This window comes from Chiloscyllium punctatum, chromosome 32 (genome assembly GCF_047496795.1).
Source record: "Chiloscyllium punctatum isolate Juve2018m chromosome 32, sChiPun1.3, whole genome shotgun sequence".
Classification (NCBI taxonomy): Eukaryota; Metazoa; Chordata; class Chondrichthyes; order Orectolobiformes; family Hemiscylliidae; genus Chiloscyllium; species Chiloscyllium punctatum.
This window is the reverse complement of record NC_092770.1, coordinates 10,326,177-10,344,862: the sequence shown is the minus strand read 5'-3', so window position 1 is coordinate 10,344,862 and position 18,686 is coordinate 10,326,177. Positions and strand designations below refer to the sequence as shown.

General features: G+C 39.3%; 1 protein-coding gene across 11 annotated transcripts in view; it reads right to left on the bottom strand.

The window, feature by feature from the left end:
* Positions 1-18,686, bottom strand: part of mettl25 (methyltransferase like 25) — a 90,319-nt gene that overhangs the window by 56,653 nt on the left and 14,980 nt on the right. For all 11 annotated transcript variants that reach the window (XR_011953402.1, XR_011953401.1, XR_011953399.1 and 8 more), the window contains one exon: positions 18,061-18,167. Coding sequence is in view for 3 of the 11 variants with exons in the window: in XM_072551627.1 (XP_072407728.1) it covers positions 18,061-18,167 (107 nt within the window). In the remaining 8 variants the exon portion in view is untranslated. The remainder of the gene's footprint in view (positions 1-18,060; positions 18,168-18,686) is intronic.

Below are 18,686 nucleotides of genomic sequence, written 5' to 3'. Positions count from 1 at the left end.
CAAACTGGACACAAAGGAATACTTGAAATATGAAGCATTATGCTTCATTTGGAAAAATATAAAAACTTACATTAATAAATAAAATATTCGCTTCATTCACATCTGTAGCAATAATATTAAAATAGTATTATTAATATATCAAGCTGGAACTGAGACAGGGCAATTAGCACTGTGCAATATTATGCCTTAGACTGTAACATATATAAACATTATCAATGCTAACCCTTCCCAAATAATCAGCTGACTCATTGGACAGGAACCTACCTTTTTGGATGTGACCCGGAGAGTGGGGCCATGACCGCACATCATGTGGAAAACAGTGACTTGCACCAATTAAGGGCAGCAGGAGGGCTCGCAAAATTGATTGAACTAATAGGAGGAGGGCCTCCAGTTCAGAATGAAAACAAACTTGCAGTTCCAGGTAAAAGAGAAAGAGGGAGAGTCTTTATTTTGAAAGCATTTATCTCCAACTTCTTAAACTTACAAATTAAAACATGGAGCTGGGCCATTTGCAGTCTTTTAACCACTGATCCTATCTCTGGAAGAATGTCCTGAGTAAACAATGGAGCTGGCAAACTGGCTTGCGAGCAAAACCTTTTTTTTTGCCTATATGACCATCTCTCATCAGTGGCTGAAAACCCTGCCCATAGTAACTTAATTCTGCAATGGAAAATTAAATGATGACAGGATTTTAAGCATATTACAATTATACCAGCAATCAAAACTTTAACTGTCACTCCTGTCAAATCTTGTATCGCTTTTCTCAAGACAACATCAAAGGAATAGAAAGAAAATAAGACAGCGAGGCAAATAAATAATAATATATATAAAATATCCATATTTGGGATAGCCAGCTGGCACAACATACTTTCTTTCAAATACTTATTTGTTATTGCTTCGGTATAGAATAGCTGAGAACATTACAGCAGCTTTTAATATAATGTATATTACACTATATAGTGAATAATCATTTTTGGTTATATTGCTGCAGTTTGGTAATCGGATCCCCATTTAATTTGCCCAACAAGATTCAAAATAGGGATTATTAGTGCAAACTTAAAAGATTATGTTCAGAGTTTTCCCTGTTCAGTGCTTTAATACACTAAAAATGCATATTTAAATTAATTTTAAAGCAATCTTTATATGCAAAATCAACAGAATGCAGGCTTGAGAATGAGCAAATGTGCATATGTAAAGTGTTTTATGTTTGGGAACTGTATGATAAATAAATGAAAACATTCAGGCAAGCTGTTCATCTACATTTTTTAATTCAAAGAGTAATTGATGGAAAAGATAGTTGAGAAGGTCGAACGCCGATATTACAGCACATTAGACATCTTGTGCTAACCTTCTGCCAATCCTGCAACACTGACCAAAGCATGTATCAAAATGAAAATGTGGAACACTCATGTCATATACCTGAAGACTATTCCACTTATAGTTCGGGTTACTTTTTTGTGCCACCTAAGGCAGGAAGACATTAAGGAGAAATTGAAAAGGCAAAGGGCACAAATACTCAAAATGAGTAATGAAGAAAATGTTTAAACGTTTGGTAAAACAAACAATGTTCATTTGTTGAGTGTGACTAATTATGACCACATATTGCAGAAGGAAACAGTCTTACATATGCTCATGACTACAACTGTCATTAATGGTGCTTATTTTTGATATTATGAAATTTTGTGAGGAAAACATAGCATTAGTGAAGACAGTTGTGGAACATTCAGACGAAAAGCAGTGACAATTGAACCACAGTTCCATTATACTACATGATTTGTACTGCAGTGATATCAGGTTTTACTTCACTACACGTAACACAGTTACAAGGCAGTAATTCAATCAAGCCATTCTAATCACATCATAAACCGCAAGGGTGAAGCTTGAGGGGTCCTGATTCTCAGCAGGGCCTCTGAGATTAAATTACTGCCTTATATTGAATTCTTTTTCATAAAATATATTGAAAAGTCTTGACAAAAAGTTCTCAGCTTTCTTTTTTTAGAGTCCACGGAAAGTGCTTGAGTCCATACGACAAGTAAATGTAACCAAATCATCTGGGATGTCAGCTATAAAACTGTATAGCACAAAATGAGTATAATATCATGGAGTGGATTTTTTTGTGGGGCGGTGGTGGGGGTAGAACATTTTACTGGGAAACAAAATGTTGCGCGCTTTATAGAAAGCACTTAATGGAGTTCCATGGAATACTGTCTTAATTCTCATGAGCGATGAGAGCCTACTCATTCAAAAAAAAGACAAACAGCAGTATAAAAAGTTTCCCTCACAACAGTTCACAGCAGGAACTTTCCACGTTTACTTCCTCTTTGGCAACTGATTAGGTGTTTTCTCAGATTGAATAAAGCTGTAGTTCAGTCCAATAAAAATTGATTTTGACAATCAAATTTGTCAAATATAAGGTAAGAGTATGTGAAATTGGGTTAATGATAGAGCGGCAGATCTCAGGAAGACATGATAATCTCTCACAGTCAAAAGTTAAATGGTACTAAAACCACCACAGTGTTGACTTATCTATATTACATAAAGAAATCCAAACTCTATAAGTTCTAAAAACAATCTGTATTCTATTTCACAATATTAAACCTCTTCTAATCAGAACTAAAATTCAAAAATTTTTCAAATGTTTTTCAACCAAACCAAAGTAGCACATTATATTACAGTACGTGGTTAATTTCAACAAATATTAAGCACAAATTTGAGTCAGCTGTGTGTGCAAATGGAAAGCTAGACTTAGGGAAGGAATGAAAGTAGTGAACTAAAGATTTCAAGGATGCTGTCAATTTCAGATAGACAAGTTTCCAGATTAACATTGTGAAAAGGTTGAGGATTGGTCACTGTTTCACATGTTGTATTGGGTGCATTGTTGAGGATAGGAATTAGCAAACTAACTCACACTAAAAGAAAACTAAAAACGCAGACATAGTATATGTATGTTACTTCTTAGGAAGACAATGCAACCTCTATTAATACAGCAAATTTAACAAGTAAAATTACCCCCAAGACACTTTACTGAAGTATTATATGGAAAACATTGACATTGAGCCACATAAGATATTAGCACTGGTGAACAAATGCTTGGTCAAAGAGGCAAGTTTTACAAAGCATCTTAAAGTAAGAGAGGTAAGGAGATTTAAGCATGGGATTTCAGAACTTTGATCCAGACAGCTGTTGGGACAAAGTAAATTACAGTTGCACCATAAACTGGAATTGAAGGAATACAGATCTCCGAGGAACAAGGCAGCAGTTTAATAAAATAGTGCACACTTGACTGAATGAGTGCAACTCCACAAAATGCTCAAGAAACACAATACTATCAAAGACAATGCAATGCGCTTAATCAGCATCCCATCCACCAAATGAAACATTCACTCCCTCCACCAACAACACACAGTGGCTTCAGTGTATACTATAGTAAGCATAAAATGCACAGCAGCAAGCTCCTTCTCCAGCACCTTCCAAACCCATAACTTCAACACCTAGAGGAACAGGGCAGCACATGCTTGGGCACACTATTATTTGCAAGTTCCCCTTCAAGCCACAAACCATGCTGACCACATTTCCTTCACTTTCACTGGATCAAGATCCCTGAAATTTTTTATTAACAGCTTTGTGGGTGTATCCGAACCAGAATGGTTGCAATGGGTCAAGATGGTGTCTCCCATCTGAAAGGCAATTAGAGATGGGCAACTGTTTGCCTTGTTAGCAATATTACATGGAGAAAGTGAAGACTGCAGATGCTGGAGATCAGAGCTGAAAATGTGTTGCTGGAAAAGCGCAGCAGGTCAGGCAGCATCCAAGGAACAGGAGAATCGACGTTTCGGGCATCAGCCCTTCTCCTGTTCCTTGGATGCTGCCTGACCTGCTGCGCTTTTCCAGCAACACATTTTCAGCAGCAATATTACATCCCAATAAAGGATTTTAAAAAGCAAAAAAAGGCTTTAACCAACATATCAATGTCACACTGAATGATTTGAATGACAATAAACTGGTTTCAAAATGTCTAAATTAATATATAAGTTGAAATCTTTCATAGTAACCCCAATCATTAGCCACATAATAAAAGGATTCACAACGTAACTAGTTTCAAGATTTAAAGTTTCAAAAAGCTAGAATAATAGGGATACACAGCTTGCCAGTCATGGTAAATTTTCCATGTTGTGCAAAAATATCTTCAGACCACTAATTCCTTCAAAAGGGAAATCTTACAAGAGTTAGAGATTTTTAAGAAACCTTAACTGTGATTCAACACTGCTTATACAGAGGGAAGCGTTAGATTGATCTTTGCCCAATCTTATAATCCTGCAGTGAGTAACTTACCCCCTGACTCCCCAAAACCCATCCACCACCTAAAAGGAACAAGTCAAAAGCAATGTTCCCTCTAAAGTGCATTGCAAACACTAGAAGGTTCGATGGAGGCCATAAGGTGGGCTAACGCATAAGCTTCTACTTATAAAAGCTGTGCCCTTAAAGATCCATGGAGCAGAAAAATGATTTGTGGTAACATTGGTCAGGGGTGTAATGGAATACCTCTCATTTGCCTGGATGGGTACAGCTCCAACAACTCTTAAGACTCTTGACCATGGTTCATCCTCTATCTCAATGCCATAACCCTGCTTTCTCTATAATCTCCTGGATGCCTTTTAATATCTAAAACATTATCAATCTCTTTCTTTAATATACTCACTGAACCAGCTTTCACAGCTTTCTGTGGTAGCAAATTGCACTAATGAAGCACCCTCTGATTGAAGATGCTCCCTCATCTCAATCTTAAATGGCCTACTATTTATTTAGTTCCTGCCTTCAGTATCATCGAAATGCTGTGCTGAGGGGATCAAGGACTGGTTTGTGTCAATGTCTGTCAGCAAACCTGACACCATGGACGATATTCCCAAAATAACTGAAGTATTAGAAATACACAATACAAAAGTGTATGTCCAACAATGCCTTAGGACATTTGGCTACCTAAAAGACATTACATAAATGCTCCCCTAATTTGTTTTTGTTCTGGTGCAGCATGGTACATGGAACCATTACATCCTTGAAACAGTTGTAACCCGATTAAACCACAACATTTGGGAATTTGAAATTCAATTCGGAAACAATAAAGAAAACTGTTGGAAAGGTTAAATGTATGTTGTATATTTGGATTTAAAATTAGTTAACTCTCAGAAATAGAGAGCCTGGGGTGGCACAGAAAGAAGTTAGAAAACCTTAGATTATGAAAAATAACTTTGCATTAAAATTAACTACAGTTGAATCAAAGGTCATTATCAACAAAACTCTTTGACATAAAACAGTCTCGATCAGGAATCTTATATCCATAGAATTAAACCATGCAAGTTTATGTCAGTGTTTCCATTCTTTTATATTTTGTTTGGTATTAGAACCATTGTCTTTCAGGAAAATAACAGTTAGATAAATATTACCAGATTTATTTGGAAGATTGTGCATTAATTTGAAAAACTGTTTCTGGTTATAAGGTTTATGAATCAAATTATTTTTTGCATATTTGTTCAAGAGTACCTCAAAGAACATAATAGGTCATTGTGTAGGACTAATTTTGTTCAAGACAAGGGCGGCACGGTGGCACAGTGGTTAGCACTGCTGCCTCACAGCGCCTGAGACCCGGGTTCAATTCCCGCCTCAGGCGACTGACTGTGTGGAGTTTGCACGTTCTCCCCGTGTCTGCGTGGGTTTCCTCCGGGTGCTCCGGTTTCCTCCCACAGTCTAAAGACGTGCAGGTCAGGTGAATTGGCCATGCTAAATTGCCCATAGTGTTAGTTAAGGGGTAGATGTAGGGGCATGGGTGGGTTGCGCTTCGGCGGGGCGGTGTGGACTTGTTGGGCCGAAGGGCCTGTTTCCACTACTGTAAGTAATCTAATCTAATCTAATCTAATCTAATCAAGATAATTTTTGATACCATGTTGTGAGTTGGCAAAGTACAAAATCTGACTTCATTGTACTTCAATTATAAAATTAATATCTGGAAACTTATATAAGGACTTTACATAGAATGTTAGTAGCTCGCTGATAATTCCGCAGCATGTGGTTTGATACAAGTGGAGTTTAAATCCTGAGAATGAATTCCATCAAAAAACAATCCATCCTCACAGAATCTCTCACCTGCAAAGTTTCTGGGCTACAACGTTTTTATTTCTGGTTTCTGCTTAAAATGCTCAGCACTCTCTCTCCTTTTTCTGGCATTGCGCAGGTCTTGTTCAAATTGCCTGCCTTCATCCTCACATCCTACTTCAGATTTTTAGTCAACCTATCACACCTATAGATTGTATTTTGATACAAATGAAAATTGGGAATTAGTATGACTTTACTGTAATGTAGAAGGTACTAACAAAATTGTGGGACTGCATGGTTTTCAAAAAATAATATAAACATACCGCAAGAGGAAATTTTTATGTAACAATAACACTGCCTAGGTAGCTATAACTGTTATTTTTATAATCAAATCTGACACCTAACAGCAGGCACGGAGTAAAACAGATGGTGTATCCCAATACATGAAGGAATTGATGCCACAAAAGAACTTCCTCGGAAGGAAACACCAAGTAAATACTGAGTCCATGGAGCTGCTAAGTTTGAACAATGGTATAGATTCTATAATTTACATAATATGGTTATTGAGTTCTTTTTTTTCTTGGCATACACAGATTCAAAACATAGCATTAATTCTTAAGGCAGACCAAACAGGGCCCAGTAATTGATTGGGTGCAAATGAAGAGCACCACACCCCTCACTTCCATTAGAAACAACTATCACCACTGAATCATCTAGAATTAAAAAATAGAAAAATATTTACATTCTTATGACTTCAGGATTCTTTACAACCACTAAATACTTCTGAAGTGCAGTCAGTACTGTAATGTAGGAAATTATGCAGCCACACTGCAAAACCCCAAAAACAGTATGTGATAATATTCATATCTTTTTTGTGACGTTGAATGATAGATAAATATTGCATTGGACACTGAGGATTCCTTCCTTGCTCTTCCTCAAAATAGTGCAGTAGGACCTTTTAAATCCACTTGAGTAGGTGGGCCCTTAGTTTAATATGTCATCTGAAATAAGATACTTTCAACCATATAGCATTCCCTGCAGAGAAAGACCCATTGAAGATCAGAGGAGAGGAGGATTGTTTAGCAGTTGGAGGTACTGAGGCTGATATGGCCAGGTATAAGAGTAAGAATGCATCCCTACCCAAACATAAACAAGACAACAGGGCGTTTCTGGAATACATTTATGTGTCCAAGTGTACCAAGTACCTTTCTTAAAGATCTACAGATCCCATAAATTCACTGCCTATCCGCATATCTGTCTTCTGACCTTCCATCTAAGCTAGCAGTCTCCTGTTTCCCTGTTTGGTGACAATTTCAAGAAAAATTCATCCCAGAACCAAACGCACAAATTGGATTGGTGCATGCCAACTTTCAAACAACCTATGCCACAAGTTTCCCGTCCACCTCTGACTCAACCTTGAAGGTAAGACTTAATTTGAAAAAGGACTTAAGGTACTGACTATTCACGGGATGCAGACAGATTGAAAATAGATAGCAACCATGAAACAATATGAGGCTCAACCCACCTCTGACTTAAATCCTATACTTCACTCCATCATTAGGGTCCCAATGAATTAAGTCTTCCTTAAAGCAGAAGTAGGCCATTCAGCCCATTGAGTCTGTGCTACCATTCAATGAGATCATAGTTGATCTGATAATCATCAATTCTATCTATAACATTTGTTTTCCTTACTGATTAAAAATCTGTCTACCTCAGCTTTGATTATTAAATTCCTCCTCATCTCTGTCTTAAATGTGTAACCCCTTATTCTGAGATTAAGAACACTGGTCTTAAGACTCGACAAGGGGAAACAACCTCTCAGTACCTGCCTTGTCAAATTCCCTAAGAATCTTGTAAGCTTCAAACAGGTTGCCTCTTACTCTTCTGAACTCCAAGGAGTATAGGTCCAACTTACACAACGTCTCTTCATAAGGCAGTCCCTCCACATGCAGGATCAATAGTGAACTTTCTTTGGATTGTCTCCAATCTTTCCTTTGATAAGGGAACCAGAACTGCACAGAGTGATCCAGCTGTGGTCTGACTAGTGCTATGTACAATTCCTTGCTTTCCCTTTGAAATAGCCAACATTTCTTTTGTCTTTCTTATTACCTGCTGAACTTGGATGCTAGTTTTTCTAATTCATGCATGAAGTCTCCCAAATCCAATTTTTCTGCAGTTTTTTGCAGTCTCTCTCCATTTAAAGTAGTGCAGGTTAGGTGAACTGGCCATGCTAAATTACCCATAGTGTTAGATGCATTAGTCAGAAGGAAATGGGTCTGGGTGGGTTACTCTTCGGAGGGTTGGTGTGGATTGGTTGGGCCGAAGGGCCTGTTTCCACACTGTAGGGAATCTAATCTAAAAAAGCTCCTCTGTTCTTCATGTCAAAGTGCTCCTTAAGGCCACATTTCCATTTTTACAACCCGAATTAAATATTGCCTAAAGATAAAAATCATGGAAAATATTACAAAATGGAGAATTTGAAAAGATTACATGGAAAATATGTTAAGGTTTAAAATTAAATCTCCAGTTATGTCCTGTAAACCATCTACTAAAGCTTTAATTCATCAATGTCTAGCATTTGTAAGCTATCATGCTGAATTCAAAGTTTCTTTTTCAAAATATTATTTTATGAAAGGGCTCTTACTCTTCTGAACTCCAGTGAGTAAAGGTCCAACTTACACATTATCATTATATGATTATGATAAACTGATGATCTAAAATAGTGCTTTTCAAAATATACCTCGCATTAATTTATCTCAAGACTAATGTCCTGAAACAAATCAACTGATTAAAAGGAAAAAAAAAATTGTCTGCCAATGAAAAAGTCCTATCATAATGAATCAAAATGACAACACTCACCACTGGCCTTTTAAACAGGATACCCGAGCAGTATATGCATTGTTTGACTCCTTCCTCTCTTCTGGCTGCCGTATATGTGCACAGCAAAGTTTCCAGTGAGAAAGGAATCATTTACCTATGATCAATGTCAATTTTGAGCTGACTGCAAGAGTAGTCTCTGGCAACTCATTCCAATTTCCCTTCTGTGGGAGATACATCTTGCATCTATGTACTTACTCTTTCTATTCAAAAGCTGAACAAAATTGACTAACCCCTGCATCGATAAATTTCATCAACAATTTATCTACGCTTTAAGAAAATGTATACACATTTGCATATTTGATGGGTCTTAATTTCTGAAAGCTTCCCAACAGTCAGTCTGTCCCTCTGAAGATACAAAATGATGTCATCATTAGAGCTGCAGCCAAATTTATAAAAAGTGCTGTCAAATGATATGACAGCCATTATTTTCTTAAATGAAGAGTATACATTGCATATTAGCAAATGATTATGATATCACGGATGAGGTCACATCTGGAGATGAGAGCTTTGAATAATATATTGGAAACATCTGGAACCACAATAAATTTCTTCAATTCTTGTTGAAATGTTTTTCAAAAACTTTTTGGAATATATTTGGTCATTACATGTATACATCAGCTATAGTTTGGTGACCTTTAATACTAGTTCCAAAGTTAATTTAAATGTACAGTTTTTTTTGATCATAGCAAATTTTTGGAGGAATGTATATTGCTTTTGAAAGGGTCAGTGCTATGGACAGTTTTTAAAAACTCCTTCCAACCATTATTAGAATGAAACATTATCTGATTATGGGTGAAATTGTTCCAATTACATCAATTCAATCAGAAAAGGCATTCTTGTAGCACCACTGACATTTCCATGAGACACCCTTAGGCACTCTTATAATTAAAATTCACAATTTGTCCAAACTTTGGCTGCACTGCTCTTTTTCATTTTATGTAAGAGCCTTCAAAGCTGGCACAGAGGACAGTTTACCCCACAGAAAATGGTGTGTGCTAATCATAGAATCCCTATAGTGTGGAAACAGGCCATTTGGCCCAACCAGTCCACACTGACTGTCTGATGAGCATCTCTACCCCATCCATGTAACCCTGCATTTCCCACGGCTAATCCACCTCACCTATACATCCCTGACAGTACGGGCAATTTAGCAGAGCCAATCCACCTAACTTGCACATCTTTGGACTGTGGGAGAAAACGGGAGCAAACCCATGCAGACATAAGGAGAATGTGCAAACTCCACAGTCACCCAAATCTGGAATTGAATCCGGGTCCCTGATACTGTGAGGCAACAGTGCTAACCACTGAGCCTTCATGCACTACTGCATTACCCAATTTCTTCACTTTACACTTCATCTTTCCACATTAGCTAACAATCTAGGATTGGTTAATATATATTTAGAACACCTGCAACTTAAATCTATTTGTCAACTTCCATTGACAGACTGGGAGACTTAAATCTGATGTTGTAAATTAAGTTTACTCCAATCAATTAAATAAGGGATAAATTTTTCATCTGCATTATTCATTATCAATGGCCAGAAAATCTATTTTCAAATACCTTTACGTAAAAAGCCCCAGTGAGATCCATATATTCTGAAGAAGGGTCACTGGATGCGAAATGCTAACTCTTTTTCTCTCCACAGATGCTGCCAGATCTGCTGACTTTCTCCAGAAATTTCTAATTTTGTTTCAGATATCCAGCATGTTTCAGTTCTTCATTTTATTCATCCAGAAATATATTGGCCATTAGACATATAAAAGCATTTTTACAAATCTTGTATAATTGCACACATTAGATCTCACAGATAGGCAAACGTTACTACACAAAATAAGTGCAACCAGCACATTAAGCTTCAAATCGTTTTAAGTAATTCATACACTACAGGCTAGTTAGAACATCCCTCGTCTCTTTACAGTAGTCTACTTACTTTTCAAATCACACTTCTTAGAAGTAACCACTGATCTCACTGACAAACCTTACCACAGCACACCAAAAGCAGTATTGTTTTAAACAGACTGTGGGATTTTCTTTTGTAGTTAAATGGCCTCAAATCATGCTGCTTAATCAGCCAAAATCTCTGAACATTTAATAGTTGGTTTCAACATCCATCTTTTGCTCCAACCATCAGCTCATGATTGCTCAGAATCTGGCCCCTATTCTTAAAATTTGGAGGATATTACTGGTATTATTTGGGTTAGATCAAACACAAGTTTAATGCTTATTATGGATCAATAAACCACTATTAAATTCAGCTGACTTGTGAGGCAGGGCAGAAAGTTAGGATAGGGTCTATTTCCAAGTCTTAAATATACCAATGCAGGAAAATTTTACTGGCTTCAATGTTTGTGAGGGCATCCCTTTATTATCCCCTTAATTGGCCTGTCGTTGGGTTTGGCAGACAATTAGGGACAGGAGAGATGGGAATTGAGGCTTTACTGTACAAGTGTAAAACAACTTCAGCAAAAATAACAAATGGAACGGCTGCAGTTACATCAAGTTGCTTCCTGTTGAAAAGATATCTCATAATAAGCAGAGGGCTGATTGCTTTCCTTATGCTCAGATGACCCTGAACACCAGTGCACAACCCAATTTGTGCCTGGCAGTTTTGTTCCCTCTATGAGTTCATAATTCCAAGAAGGTGGCAATTTCCTTCACTAACTGAGAGCTTATTGACCATTCTCACCTGTGTACTAACGGCTGAGACCCCTTCTTACTTGTATCTCCCTACTGGGGTCCACTGGACAAGCCATAACCAGCTTTCATATGTGCATCCACATTCATGAACTTGGTTTATCCCATTCATTCTGTTTTAAACCAATCAGCCAAACTTCTATACATGCTAATATATCACCCCTGCTAAAATATTAACCCATACAGTACATGTTTCCACTTTGTGCAATAACCTTTTACCTGGCAACTCACTGAGTGCCTTCTGGAAATCCAAGCACATCTGTCTTGTCTTATCTGCAGCACTATGTTGCCTTTCAAGGGATGCCAACAAATCAGGTAAGTATGATTTCCCAAGCACAAAACTATGCTGACTCTTCTAATTTACCTTAAAAAGTTTCCAACTGTCCGGGTTTAAGCTCCTTAATGATCGATTCTAGTAGCTTTCCCGTAAAAGACATCAAGCTAATTGGGTTCTCATTTCTCCTTTTCTCCCTCTCTCCCTTCTTGAATACATGGATCATATTTGCTATTTAACAAGTTGATGAAAACTTTCCAGAATATGGTAAACTTTTGAAAAGTTAACACCAAGGTGACTACCTGATTAGTCAACCCGAAGTCCATCCGAATCAAGGAACTTCAGCCCATAACTCCATCAGCTTGCACATTATCATGTCCCTGGTGATTGTAATTTTCACCAATTTCCATTTTCTGATTTACAGCTATTAGTGGAACATTGTAGGTGTTGGGGGGGGAGGGTGCTGGCCGAGGTTGCAGGGCGGGTGGAGGGGGGTGATGGATGTTGTTGGGGGTTGTGCGGGGGCGCAGTGTTGGATGGGGTTTGGTGCAGGCGGAGGGCGGGATTAGTGAGCAGGCAGGGAGGCGGTGTTGGACAGCGGGAGGGTGGTGGTGTTGGATGGGATTGGGGCATGGGCGGGGGCGGTTAGACGGGGGTGGGGTCGGGCAGGGGCACTGTGGACGGGATTGGAGTGGGTGGGGGGCAGGAGGGCAGTGTTGGATGGGGTTGGGGGACGGGCGGGCGGGCAGAGAGTGATGTTGGACAGGGTTGGGGGTGGGCAGGCGGAGGGTGGTGTTGGACAGTTGGGGGGGGGTGCGGGTGGGCAGAGAGTGGAGTTGGACGGGGTTGGGGGCAAGCAGGGGGCGATGTTAGACGGTGTTGGGGGTGGGTGGTGTTAGATGGGGTTGGGGGTCGATGTCGGACGGGATTGGAGTTGGGCGGGGGTGGGGGCGATGTTAGATGGTGTTGGGGGAGGGCGGGGGCCCACGCGCTGTGTGCTGCAGTCTCCTCTCCTGAACGGGAAACAGACTTAACAGAAAACTCTGAGTCCCAGAGCAGAGGCATTGAATCGATTAATCAAATAATCAATTATCTGAACGAAACAGTGCCCGCCCATCTTGTTCGGATAATTGAGGTTCCTCTGTTCTGCTTTGCTTGCTAAATTCACCTAACAGATCTTCTAAGGTAGCAGCGCAGTAGGACTTTAGCAAGCAGAATTAAAGAGAATCCCAAAGCATTTTATTCTTATATAAGAAGCAAGTGAGAAACTAGAGAAAGGATTGGTCCACTAAAGGATAATGAAGAAAGGCTGTGTGTCGAACCTGAGTGAATGGGTGAGATTCTAAATGATTACTTTGCATCAGTGTTCACTGAGGAGAGGAACATGATGAATGTTTAGGTTAGAGGTAGAAGTTTGATTAGTCTGGATCACGTTGACATAAGTAGGGAAGACGTGTTGGGTAGGCTAGAGGTTATTAAGTTGGACAAATCCTCAGGAACAGATGGGATCTATCCCAGGTTGCTGAGGGAGGCAAGAGAGGAAATAACTGGGGCCCTGACAGATAGCTTTATGGCATCTGTAAATACAGGTGAGGTGCCGGAAGACTACAGCATTGCTCATATTGTCCCCCGCACAAGAAGAGTAGTAGGGATATTCCGGGTAACTACAGACCAGTGATCCAGACGTCAATGGCGGGAAAATTGCTGGAGAAGGTACTGAGGGATAGGATCGATTTATATTTAGAAAAGAATGGGCTTATCAGTGATAGGCAACATGCTTTGTGCAGAGGAGATCGTGCCTTACCAACTTAATAGAATTCTTCGAGGAAGTGACCAAGTTGTTAGATGAAGGTTAGTTGTTGATGTCATATACATCGACTTTAGTAAGGCATTTGATAAGGTTCCCCATGGTAAACAAATGGAGAAAGTGAAGTCACATGTTGTGCAGGGTGTTCTAGCTAGGTGGATAAAGAACTGGTTGAGCAACAGGAGACAGAGTAGTAGTTGAAGGGGATTTCTCGAAATGGAGAAAGGTGACCAGTGGTGTTCCACAGGGGTCAGTGTTGGGGCCACTGTTGTTTGTAATATACATAAATGATCTGGAAGGGGGCACTGTTGGTATGATCAGCAAGTTTGCAGATGACACGAAGATTGGTAGAGTAACAGAAAGCATAGGGGACTGTCAGAGAATACAGGAGGATATAGATAGACTGGAGAGTTGGGCGGAAAAGTGGCAGATGGTTTTCAATTTAGACAAATGTGAGGTGATGCATTTAGGCAAGTCTAATTCTAGAGCGAATTATACAATGAATGGAAGAGCCTTGGGAAAAATTGATGGGCAGAGAGATCTGGGAGTGCAGGTCCATTGTACCCTGAAGTTTGCTACACAGGTGGATAGAGTGGTCAAGAAGGCATATAATATGCTTGCCTTCATTGGTCTGGGTATTGAGTATAGGAGCTGGCAAGTCATGTTAAAATTGTACAAGACATTGGTTCGGCCGCATTTAGAATACTGTGTACAGTTCTGGTCGCCGCAATACCAAAAGGATGTGGACGCTTTGGAGAGGGTACAGAGAAGGTTTATGAGGATGTTGCCTGGTATGGAAGGTGCTAGCTATGAAGAGTGGTTGATTAGGTTAGGTTTATTTTCATTAGGAAAAAAGGAGATTGAGGGGGGGAACCTGATTGAGGTTTACAAAATCATGAAGGGTATAGACAAGGTGGATAGAGACAAGCTTTTTCCCAGGGTGAAGGATTCAATAATGAGAGGTCACGCTTTCAAGGTGAGAGGTGGAAAGTTTAAGAGGGATACACGCGGCAAGTACTTCACACAGAGGGTGGTGTGCGTTTGGAACACATTGCCAGCAGAGGTGGTAGAGGCAGGCACTTTAGGTTAATTTAAGATGCGTCTGGACAGATGCATGAGTAGGTGGGGAGCAGACGGATTCAGATGTTTAGGAATTGACCGACTGGTTTAGACAGTACATTTGGATCGGCTCAGGCTTGGAGGACCGAAGGGCGCATTCCTGTGCTGTAAATTTTCTTTGTTCTTTATTTCTTTATTCTTTGACTCCTCAGCCAGAGCTTGTCCGCTCCATCTGTTTCCTTTCTTTTTTTCTCTATTTATTTTTATTTTATCATTACCTTCTTTCTTCTGGCAAACTCCCAGCCTTAATGTAGACCCATCGTAATGGTCTCTTGGCCTGACATGGCAGTCTTCCAGTCTGGGGTGACAGTCTCTCAGCCCGACCATCTCTTGGCTTGGTGTGGCAGTCTCTCAGCCCAGAATGGCTGTCTCTCAACCTGTTTGGCAGTTTTTGGCAGCTCAATGTGGTAGTAGTAGCGTAGCAGTCTCTTGGCGGCTTGGCATGGTGGTCTTTTGGCCTGGCATGAACTGGGCATGAACTTCCAGCCTCACAGCCTCGTGAGCCATGAGGCAAAGTTCAGTGCAGCCTGGGGTCAAGGCCTGGGGTGTGGACTAGAGGCGAGGTGCCAGCGAGGGCTAGGTTGGACGGACTGTGACTCTGAAGTTTTCATTTCTTTATTTTTCTAATGTTTTTCCGTAGGAATTTGTACTCAAGAATCTGTACCTAGGTACCTTTGTACCTAAGATGATGCCATAAGTGGTGACTTATAAACTTTTCACTGTACTCATTTCAGTACATGTGACAATAAAGCTAATTCTAATTCAAAAAGCTAATTCTAATTCTATTGGATAAGGTTGGCAATCATCAATTATCAGATTATATTTTAGAATTTTGATAAGCACTGCTCAGAATTTTAAATTAAACATCAAGCTCTTTATGTGTCTTGTTGTCACTCAGGGCATTTAAACAGGGCTCTCTAAAACGACAGATTCCTGAGGAAGCCCTTTACCCCATCCTCAGTTTCCTGTCTTGCACACAGTCAGTTCACTTCTTTATGGGTGGCCTCATGCCTCTCACAGCAAAAGATCTGTCTGTTTATTTAAACCATCCATATTCCTTTGTACACTCCCTCTGCCCTCTTCGCAACTTAGTTTGCGAACTATTTTTATCTCATCAACAAATTTAGAAACTATACATGCGTCTTTTTATCCAGTCATTTAGATAAATTGTAGATTGTTGAGCCACTAGCTCCTTCCTGCAGCACAACACCAGTTACTTCTTGCCAATCCAAAAATGACCGACTTATCTCTACACCCTGTTCCTTATTACACTATTGTTATTCCCAACACAATGAGCACTGTTTCTGTGTAGAAGCCATTGATGTGGCATCTTGTCAGGTGCTGTTTGGAGCTCTAGGGTCAGTGTACCCACTGGCTCCTCCATATCCACATTCCTTGCTGCTTCCTCAAAAATCTCCCATTAATTGAATCAAACATGATTTCCCTTTCACAGAACCATGTTGACTTTGCCTGATAGTCTCGAGAATTTCTAAAGGTCCACTATTCCCTATAACCCGTAGTTTCCTAATTTCTGTTGCCCCTCTTTCTGAAACAAAGGAATCATATTTGAACAAGGCAAGGAGGATGTGAGAAAAACCTGTTTCACTTAGTGAGTATTTAGGGTACAGAATGCACTGTCAGGAAATGTGGTGGGCAGATTAAATTGAGGCGTTCAAGGGGGCACTGGATGATTACTTGGATATAAATGGCTTTCAGGGATATGGGGAACAGGCAGGAAATTAGCCCTGGATAATAGAGCCGGACTAAGTAATAGCTGACACTAGCACAATGGCTGAATGGCCTCCTCCTGCAACAAAATAATTCTGTAATTGTGTGATACTTGCTATTTTCCAATGCGATGGTACCTTTTCAGAATCTGGGGAATTTTGGAAAATTAAAACTGATGGAACTACTATCTCAGCAGCGAGGCTGAGATCTTTTTTCCCTGGTGGGTGGAGGTTGAGGATTGACCTTATAGAAGTTTGTAAAATCATGACAGGTATAGATAAGGTGAATAGCTAAGATCTTTTTCTTTTCCCTAGTGTAGGAGAATCCAAAACTAGACAGCACAGGTTTAAGGTGAGAGGCGGAAGATTTAAAAGGGACCTGAGGAGCAGCTATTTCACACAAAGGGTGGCGCACATATGGAATGAAATGTCAGAGGAAGTGGTCGTTGCAATTACAGTTATAACATTTAAAAGATATTTGGACAGGTACACAAATAGAAAAGGTTTAGAAGTATATGGACCAAACACAACCAAATGGAACTAGCTTAGTTTGGAAAACCAGATCAGCATGGACAAGTTGGACTGAAGGGTCTGTTTCTGTGCTGTATGATTCTATGACTCTACAAGATCCAACCTTTAGAAGCAAAGGTCATTCAATAGAACACTGGATGATTATTTGGATAAAAATAACACACAAGGATATTGGGAAAAAACAGGACACTGGCAGTTGGTAATGATGTTCATTTAATGAGTTGGTGCAGATGCAATGGGCCAAATAGCCTCCTTCTGCATCATAACATTTCTACGATTCTATAATAGTGTTTATATTTCATGTGTTGAAATAGCACAACAAAATTTCACATGATCATATGTCATGTAATCAAATTGTCATATGATTAAAGCTCCATTATTGCCCAGAACTAGAAATAGAGTTGGCATTACATTGGCAACATCTCTGACTTCCTGATTTTAAAATGTGAGTAGCCGCGTCCCATCTCTTTTGATCAGGAAGCAGCATGCTAATTAGGGCTAGCTGTTAAAATCAGTAAGGCTGCAACACATGGTTCCCATTCAATAGATAAAATCATCCCAAATGCATAAGGAGAGTTTAAAAAACAGATTTAGTATTTCATAGTACAACCACCTTTGTATCAAGTTCTAAATTTGCATGGTTACTAGATACTAAACTGCTACATCACCAAAATGTATCACATATTAATTTCAGGGAAGCTGAAAATGTTGGCATTCCATCTAAATTACTGTCACACCATCTCATATTTATATGGAAAGAACTTCAATGAAAGCAAAAATAAATTCAGAAATTAATAAATTCAGAAAATGTATTTTCCTTGCATATTCAATGTCAGATTAGTAACTTCCAGGACACACTGCTTTGAGAAAACTGGTTATTTAAACAGACTTGGAAATTGTCCTGTGACTACCTGATTAGAATGATTGGAAGTTCTCTCACCTGTTGAATACTGCAATATTTGGCAAACGATACAATGACTTCAGACATCAACTCAACCTCATGGGACTTCTTTGAACTCATAAATGTACTGGGTTTTAAGAATACATCTGAGAAGAAAGACAAAAAAAACTAAAAGTCTTCTCTTCTGCCAAAATAATTAAAATTGCCTCATCTTTACACAAGAAGATTTCCTATGTTTATCATCTCAAAAAAAAACTTGTGATCACATGATGTAATGAAATAATATTTAGATGAAAGATATCTTTATAGCAACATAGAGAAAGAAATTAACTTTACAACAACCTGTAAAATGGTATTAGGTCTCTCAATTTTGCAACCCGTAGTGCCAGATTTGAACAGAAAGGCACTAGACACTATATTTCCTTGGGCTGTCTTTCGTCATCAGTGTTCCAGCAGAACAGTGGTTAGGCTTCTTACATGCCGACATACAAATGTGGATGTTGAAAAATGCAATTATGGTATCCAAGTGTGAATGGAATGGGCTTACGCTCTCCCTGGTTGGACCATACTTTGAGTCACCTTCCAGCTATTCTCAAGGGTCCAAGACCCTTGCTTTGAAGAAATTAAAATATGGAGAAAATGCCGTTTTTGTAAGAACACAGTTG